General features: G+C 31.7%; 1 protein-coding gene across 1 annotated transcript in view; it reads left to right on the plus strand.

Annotated features, from left to right (window-relative positions):
- Positions 1-219: 219 nt before the first annotated feature.
- ABCE1 (ATP binding cassette subfamily E member 1) overlaps positions 220-8,936 on the plus strand; it is a 33,678-nt gene continuing 24,961 nt past the window's right edge. The window contains exons 1-8 of the mRNA XM_007944103.1: positions 220-322; positions 1,333-1,418; positions 4,015-4,112; positions 5,114-5,231; positions 5,678-5,815; positions 5,948-6,017; positions 6,275-6,371; positions 7,298-7,387. Of these exons, the coding sequence (XP_007942294.1) occupies positions 220-322; positions 1,333-1,418; positions 4,015-4,112; positions 5,114-5,231; positions 5,678-5,815; positions 5,948-6,017; positions 6,275-6,371; positions 7,298-7,387 (800 nt within the window). The remainder of the gene's footprint in view (positions 323-1,332; positions 1,419-4,014; positions 4,113-5,113; positions 5,232-5,677; positions 5,816-5,947; positions 6,018-6,274; positions 6,372-7,297; positions 7,388-8,936) is intronic.

Genomic DNA, 8,936 nt, shown 5'->3' on the forward strand with positions numbered 1-8,936 from the left:
ACTGTATTTGTGAAAACTATATATGTAAAATTTTGTGTTTGTCTTTTTTTTTAATTTGATTATCTTGCATATTTTTCAGATAATAGTATCATCTGCATATAGTGGTAATTTACATTCTCTTACCTAACTTTATGCTTTTAAACTATCTCTTAATTGAATTTGTTATAATTTTGTTAATTTTTCCTGTAATAGAAGTCCTGGATATTCTTTCTTACAATTATGGCGGACAAATTAACAAGAATTGCTATTGTCAACCATGACAAATGTAAACCTAAGAAATGTCGGCAAGAGTGCAAAAAGAGTTGCCCTGTAGTTCGAATGGGTAAGGTGTTCTGTGGATCATTTAAGATAAAAGAGAGTGTTAAAGAAATCACTTGTATTCATAGTTCTGTGGGGGCTTTAAAATGGGCTTTATTTTCCTCATCATTTTCTTTAAAATACAAAGATAAGAAAGCCAGTCTTTGTTCTAATTTTCTTTCATTGATTTGTGATTAATGATCCTGTTTTTTAAGAAAACAAATTATGGACTAATGTATTAACAATATTTAAATGTCAATTGAATGTGAGATCAAACCAGAGTTTAGTTTACTAAACTTCTTACTACTTTACAAAATTGTGTAAGGAACAAACTGCCTTCTCTTTGATGGTATACTCATCTTTAAAAACAGCAAGAAAAAGCTTAGTAGATATGACTCTTCATGATATTTTGGTTTTCAATATTAAATAAGTTTCCAGCAATTCAATGTTGATGAACTGTTTTCTACATTTATTTTTGGGGCATCACTGATACAGCTAACGTTTCATTCCATATTTTATTTCAAATTTTATTCCATTATCATTTCCAAGACATACCATATTTTTTCACAAATAACACACACTCACATGTAGCTTGCATAGGAAACTAATGTGGGAGGGATTGTGATGTTTGCAAAAAAAAAAAAAAAACCATGTAACTCATACATTTATTTGTGTAAAAATACAGTATTTTGTTTTGTGAATTAAAGGTTCAGGTTAGCTTAAAAATAACTTTTTCAGCATCTGTCATATTTTTGTTAGCAGTAGTAAATTTTTAAAAAATAAAAACATCTCTGTTCCTTGACACGAGGATTCATGTAAGTTAAAAAACAGAAATTTGATTCAGAAATTATCCCCACAGAGCATTGAGTTCAGACATTATCACAAATGGGTTGTTTGTTTGTTTGTATAATTTTATTTTTGCCTTTAAAAAAAACTGCTTCTGTATGGAACTTTGGAGCCAGCATTGCCTAGATGACAATGTTCAGAAAATTAGATTAGGAAAAAATGACTTAATTCTGTCTTTTCATTTACCAGGAAAACTATGTATAGAGGTTACACCCCAGAGCAAAATTGCGTGGATTTCTGAAACTCTTTGTATTGGTTGTGGTATTTGTATTAAGGTAAGTGATAATGTTTTATTTATCAGATCATATTTGTGTTCTGAACATGAAAATGGAAAATTCTGAATACATGGTAACTGTTTTAAAAGAGGCAAAATATAAAACATAATGAAGAATATAAATTTTGGAAAATAGTATTGTATCAATAATCAAATATTGCTTTTATAATTATTAACTAAACCATCATATTTAAAGTTATCTTTGCCTCATTCAACTTTGTAAAGTTCCATTTCCAGACTGCTGAGAAGGAAATTCTCCAACATGTCTTTATAGAACTTAAATTTTTTGTATCTACATAAAAGTTCTGTAAAGTCATGTTGGAGAATTTCCTTCTCAAAAAAGAGTCTAGAAGTGGAACTTTACAAAGTTGAATGAGACAAAGATAACTTTTAAATGTGATGGTTTAGTTAATGATTACAAAAGCAATATTTAATTGTTATATGTAATATGCTATATTTTTTGTATCTACATAAAACATAATGATCTTTATTTTAAATACTTCATGTTTCGGCTTTAATAATTAATTTTAAATGTATACTTTTTAAATACAAATGACCACAGCCAAAAAATTTTAAATGTAACCTAATTCTTAACTGTTTACACATTCTTCTATTGTTGAATTAATCCCAACAAGGTAATTTTAAAAAATATCGCAGTTTTCATTGCATTGAGTAGTTTGGTTATGGCTTTTAATATGAATTATGAATTTCACCTTTAGTTCATTAAAGAAATTTAAGGGCCAGTGCATAAAGTATGTTCTTAAGTTAGATATTTTTATTTGTAAATAATAATACATTATTCATCAGAGTATAGGTACCATTCTGTTCATACAAGTCATATATATTTTTTGCATTGGCTTCTGGTTAAGTATCCAGAAAGATTTCATAGATATCTAAAAATACACAGGAGCTCTGGTAGCATAGTGCCTACGGCACTTGACTGCTGACCAGAAAGCTGGAAGTTCAAACCCACCAGCCACTCCTCGGAAGGAAGGTTGGGCGATCTACTTCTGTAATGATACTGCGTTGGAAACCCAGGGAGGGGTCACTACCGACTCGACGCCCCATAACAACAACAACTAAAAATACCTTTCTTCCTTTTGAAAATGGGAGTATTTCAGCAGATATTTACTAATCTCTTATTCGATGTCCTAGGTAATGGGAACATGATTCTATTTTCTTTCTTTGCTTCTATAGCAAAATGAGATTTCCAAACTTCGAGTACGCACTTGAATGGCTGAAAAGATCCTAATTAGATAAATCTGTTGCAGGATTGAAGTATAATATATAATTCCTAAACACCAAAATACTTATAATATATCTCATATATGAACAGTGTAGATGTTTTTTGTTCTTGTAGATTTAGAGATGTTTAAATTACTTGCAGCTTATAAGCATTTTACATATAGTGGTGGAAAGAGGATAATAGAGAATTCTGTAAATGGGTAATTCAACAGGTATAAAAATAGAAATCATGTAAAGAATTAATAGTTATGGTTAGAGAGTGATAGATATTTTATTAAAAATAAAAGATTGTGTATGTGTTTATTTTAATGTTTTGTGTTTTTTTAAGTTATAAAATGGGAATTCACTGAAATCTTTATGCAGAGACTTTGAATTGGAGCCATGAGCACTCATTCAATACTTTGCTAAGCAGACCTCTAATAAAGTTATACTCTTTGAATGTACCTCTGTAGTCATCTTTAGTTTTGAGAAATTTTCAGTGTTGTTGTTTGCCATTAAGTAGATTACAACCTATAGTGATTTCTACAGGACAGATTAGAACTGCCCCCATAGGGTTTCCAATGCTATAATCATTATAGAAGCAGGCTGCCATTCTTTTTTCTGCAGAGTACTGATAGGTTCGAACTGCCAACCTTATGGTTACTCAAGCGTTAACTAAGCACTGTATCACCAGGGCTCCACATTACCACTCGCAAATACCTTTCCTGTTCTTGCCATTCTTTATCCTTAGACATTTATATGACAGTCAAATATCCTCTTCTGAGATTGAGTCTTTTTTTTTTTATTGAATTTACACATTGAAATTGAAGAAGCAGTTTTTTCATATGGAATGAATAAAAGTCACAACAGAAAGATATTAACCCTTGCTCTGTGCAAAGTATTATGCAAGCCTTCAGTGGATCATAAATTGCCAAAAAAGATACAATCCATGGCTTTAAAGGACTGTGTAAGATAGAAAAGGAATCATACAAGAAGAGGAATAATTGAAGGAAGAGAAGGAAAATATCTGTTATTGGCTGAAAATGGAATCATGTACTCAATAACCATTCTTTATCTTGCCTCTTAGCCTCTTTTATTCTATCTTTTAAAAGAAACAACTCAACTTCTGTAACGTTTTTCAACAAGTATTAAATGTTCATTAAATGCCTAGGTTTATACCAGTCACTCAGCAGAATATAAAATATGATTTGTGCCTTTAGGGAAATTGGATTTTTTTTTTTTAATAATGTCACATCTTTGTGAAACATCCATATTTGGAAAACTGCTTATGAAAACTTTTTAATCTATCCATTTTAGTCATGTGTATATTTCTACAAATTAATAAACAATTAATTCTTTACTTTAAATAACAGAAATGCCCCTTTGGCGCCTTATCAATTGTCAATTTACCAAGCAACTTGGAAAAAGAAACAACACATCGATATTGTGCCAATGCCTTCAAACTTCACAGGTATATTTTTAAGTCAACATTCTGCTTTACTTCAGTTAACATTAAGAATGAAATACATTTGGAATTTTCAGAGAAAAGAAAAAATAGAAATTGTATTAAACCATACACTGGAGAGTATTATATGGTAACTTCATGTGGAATCATATTGTTCCTTCTGGCTAATATTAGAATTACCTGGGGGACTTCTTAAAATGATTAATACCCAGGTTTACCTCAGATGAATTATATAACAATTTTTGGATTGTAGAGTGTGAGCCTCAGTAAATTTCAAAAGCTCCCAGGTGATTGTAATATACAACTGGAGGTGAGAATCACTGATGTGCATAGTACCTTATTCCCTGAAATGCCTTCGAAGAGCACTAATTTGTCTTTGATTTTATTTATCCATTAATTGTATAATCTTCAGAAACTATTGGTCTAAACTTGGACGTATATTACTAAATCACAAGTTAGTCCCTTGATTCTTAGAGATTTATATCTGCTGAACACTAGTATTTTGAATCTGGGATTCTAGTTTTAACTACTAAAAAGGTATTTCTTAACCTGCCAGCTTTCTCAGCCTACTGCAGCAGGGAGAATGAAGTGGAATATTTCTGGTTGATGAGGCACTTCTCTCCTTGTAAGTAAATGGCAGGCCAGGGAAAAAATAAAAAAAGACATTGTGAGGTTGCACTTGCTATGTAATTTCCTACCAGAGCATTTTATTATACATTAAAACTGAGCCTTATATGTAAAGAAGAAATGTTACCTTAGAGTGGACTTTAAATGGAAATTGAATAAATAAAATTTGGAGTAATATTGGTCACGGATGCATTTCTAACAATTAACAGTTTAGATTACTCTTGGCTGTTTTTTTCCTAATAGCCAATAATGTCTGGCATATATCTCTTAGCTTACTAATGGATGTGTATGGAGTGCAAATGCATTAAAATACATCATTCTTATATAGCTTTTTCTACCTAAGTCTGAGTTATTTTACTATTTTTGTATACTTGTAACAGATTGCCTATTCCTCGTCCAGGTGAAGTTTTGGGATTAGTTGGAACTAATGGGATTGGAAAATCAACTGCTTTAAAAATTTTAGCAGGAAAGCAAAAGCCAAACCTTGGAAAGTATGATGTATGTATTCTACCTTATTAAAATGATTATTTTGTATTGATTTTATGAAATTTAAAAGGGGGATGTTTGTGTTACTTTTCTTTGTTAATGTTCTTACATTTTCAAGATTCATGGACTTAATGCTGAGAAATAATATATAAATGAAGCCATTTCTTTTTAATTAAAATCTGCTAACGGTCATTAAGTGATAACTCTGAGCTTCCTGTTAGGGCTTGATAAGCCTTGATTTAAAATGATCCACCTCCAATCTTAAGGTTAAGTTAGAAGCCAAAAGTATTCTACTAGAATATTCTATTTTGTGTTGATGAAAATCTTAGCATATTAGGCTCTATTTTTAATGAGAAAATAATCTCTTTTGATATCATATTGGTCTTTGTTCTACTTTTGTAACCATCCTATTTGCAATTGTATTATTAAATGCATATAATTATTTGCTCTATTTGTAGGATCCACCTGACTGGCAAGAAATTTTGACTTACTTCCGAGGATCTGAACTGCAAAATTACTTTACCAAGATTCTAGAAGATGACCTAAAAGCTATTATCAAACCTCAATATGTGGACCAGATTCCCAAGGCTGCAAAGGTCATTTCCTTTTTAGGAAGAATTTTTATATTGTAAATATAAAACATATATCAAAGCAAACTTATTTTACCTTTTGACTCTTAAATATAGAAGAAAAATAGTGATAACGATTTCTGATCTATCATGACACAGGGGACAGTGGGATCTATTTTAGACCGAAAGGATGAAACAAAGACACAGGCAATTGTTTGTCAACAACTTGGTAAGTGTTTATTTTGTGTGTGTGTTTTAATAGGCCCTGAGTTTAAGTCACCAAGTTACACATGTTGATACGGATTACTGAAATAAATGGGAAAATTTCGAGTAATTGTCTTATATACTTTTTATGTTACGTGATTTTCAACTGAAATATTCAAACTCATGAATGATATGAAATAACATGCAGTACACATTTTGCCTGGAAAAGGTAAAATAATAAAACTTTTAACATTGAGCGCAATACCTGTATGTTCTTTGTAGATTTAACCCATCTAAAAGAACGAAATGTTGAAGATCTTTCTGGAGGAGAGTTGCAGAGATTTGCTTGTGCTGTTGTTTGCATACAGAAAGCTGATATGTAGGTTACATTTACCTCTTTTGTATGTTTTAATCATTATTTTAAGAGTTTTGCTTCTTAATGCTGCTAATAAGGCAGTGGTTTTGAGAGAAATTAATAACAATAGTATCTAAGGCCCTAATTTCAAGATATGATGAAGTGTCATTTATCCACCTCTCCTTCTCCCTGATGTTCATTTCTGTAGGGGAAAGATGTTTTTTTTGTTTTTGTTTTTGTTTTTTTCCCTCTATATAAGTAATTTACAATTTAGGAATGGATTGCAGAGCTCTTATGTAAAGTCAGTTGTTTAATATGTAAACCCCCTTTTTGCATATTAAAGAATGTTTTATGAATTAAGCTCTCTGACCAGGCCAGGAAGCTTTTTAAATGTCTCAAGTAGAACAGAAAGTCTAAAATCCTTGGTCAGCATGGAATGGCATATGAAGGAGAAAAGGAAAGAAAAACAATAGCAAGTTTTTTGCATATGTTTTAGTAGCTGCTCTAAGATATTTATCCTTCCCATCCGTTTCTGCATTTTCATGGTGGCATCCAGTGCACCTGCACAAATTATTCTATGAATTGTGTCATGCTCTCCTTTAAAAAGCTCTAGTCACTTTAATACAATTGACTAGCTAATTAAAAGAAAATTTTTCTGAGCATGCTTCAAACTCTATCAATACTCTTTTTGAGGCGGCTACCAATTTGTAAGTTGGCCTGTTGGAGGCTCTCCCCAGACTTGGTCACTAGTCCTGCTCTTCATAATTTTTTCTTCTTTCTGAACAGGCTACAGGTGTTTTCATCAGTATGAGGTGAACTTTCACTGGTGTATGAGGGGATTTTTATTGTTTAACCAGAGACTATGTATATTATAATCCTTTGATATAAGATAGAATTAGGTCATATTTATTATTCCAATTTGTTATATTTTCTTTTCTTTTTTAATATAGTTTCATGTTTGATGAACCTTCTAGTTACCTAGATGTCAAGCAGCGTTTAAAAGCTGCAATTACTATACGATCTCTAATAAATCCAGATAGGTAAGTACAGATTTGATATTTGCTTTTGTTGTTTTATTTGGGGAGTTTTACAGATCTCTGAAGATTAAACACTGGAACCATTCATTAATGTAATGTACATGTTTTCCAGTTTTGTTATAGCTTCCACCTGAAATGTATCTTCCTCTGTCTAGAACAGAGATTCTAGTGCAACATACATTTATCGCCACCCATTCCCAGGGAGCCTAGGAATACTCTCAAATTATATGCAAATGTTGACATATAGGTGTGGCTTTCTGGGAAGCAGAGAGCCATAGCTTTTATCCCATGTTCAAATGGATATGTGACATCCCATTAAAAAACTAGAAAAAAAATAATCTAGATCATGGTAAGATGTGCCAGAGTAATTCCATTTGTTCATGATCTTGCCAAGGAAAAGAAAATTCTTAGTAACCTTTGTTAAGTAATCATAACACCTATATTTGTGTGATGCTTTTATAGTTTACAGAATTTTTAAATCCATTGTCTCCTTTGATCTTCATGGTCATCTGATGAGTTAGAATCTTCAGGTGGTATTCCTATTTCATAAATGAAGACTTTTAGAATCAGAAAAGCTAGTTATTTGCTCTCAGTTACACATTTGCTGAATGGGAAAACTATGACCAGAATCGATGGTGTTTTTCTATATAGCATTTTATACACTACATTGCCTCTCCTTAATCACTTGTTTAATAAATATCCTTTTAAATGCAAGGTTGATCTTACAAGAAAGCAAGGTAAATCCCTAGGGATCAAAAAACAAAGGGAACTATAACTCAAAGAGGAGGTATGAGGGTATGGCTCTCTTGAGGGGTGTTGCTGGTGTTTTAACACTTGAGAGCAAGAAGCAAGGCCTTGTAGTGGATAATGATACATAAAATACTAAAACCCTCTAAGGATTGACTGCTTTCTTGGCAAAAAGGAATACTGAAAACAAAAAAAAATTGCCTATCAGCACATGGAAATACTAAAGAATCAACTATCTGTCACTCACTAAGTTCATTGAGAATGGAAGGATGATTCCCCTTCAGATCTCTATTGATGGGCCTGCAGTTTCCATGGGTATAAAGTTGAAATCTATTTAATTCATTTAACCAGTGGAATATAAAAACCCTCCAAGCTGAGAAATTAATATGAAAGGGGGAGGCAGAGTCCTCAAATTTCAACTAGAAAACCACTCTGGAAGGATATCCTCTAAACTGTGGTCACATAGGAAATGAAACTCATAGGAAAAAAAGAAAGTCATAGGTAATATTATTTACCATATGTATAATTTTTAAAATACTGAATAATGCCCTAATTATAATAAAAAGGAGAATTAAAAGGAAAATAATTTTCAACCAGATGGCATGTATTTTATTTTTTATTTTTTATTTATTTTTTATTTATTGTGATTTGAGTGAAGATTTACAGAGCAAATTCACTTTCCATACAGCAGTTCACATATACTTTCTCTCATGTCGTTAACCACAGTTTACCACAATGCAACAGCTCCCCTCCCACTTCCTCCCCATAGGTACCACTTCCCAGTGTCCATCCCTCCATACTCTCC

This window comes from Orycteropus afer, unplaced genomic scaffold, assembly GCF_000298275.1.
Source record: "Orycteropus afer afer isolate SDZICR_OR568_19922 unplaced genomic scaffold, OryAfe1.0 scaffold00120, whole genome shotgun sequence".
Classification (NCBI taxonomy): domain Eukaryota; kingdom Metazoa; phylum Chordata; class Mammalia; order Tubulidentata; family Orycteropodidae; genus Orycteropus; species Orycteropus afer.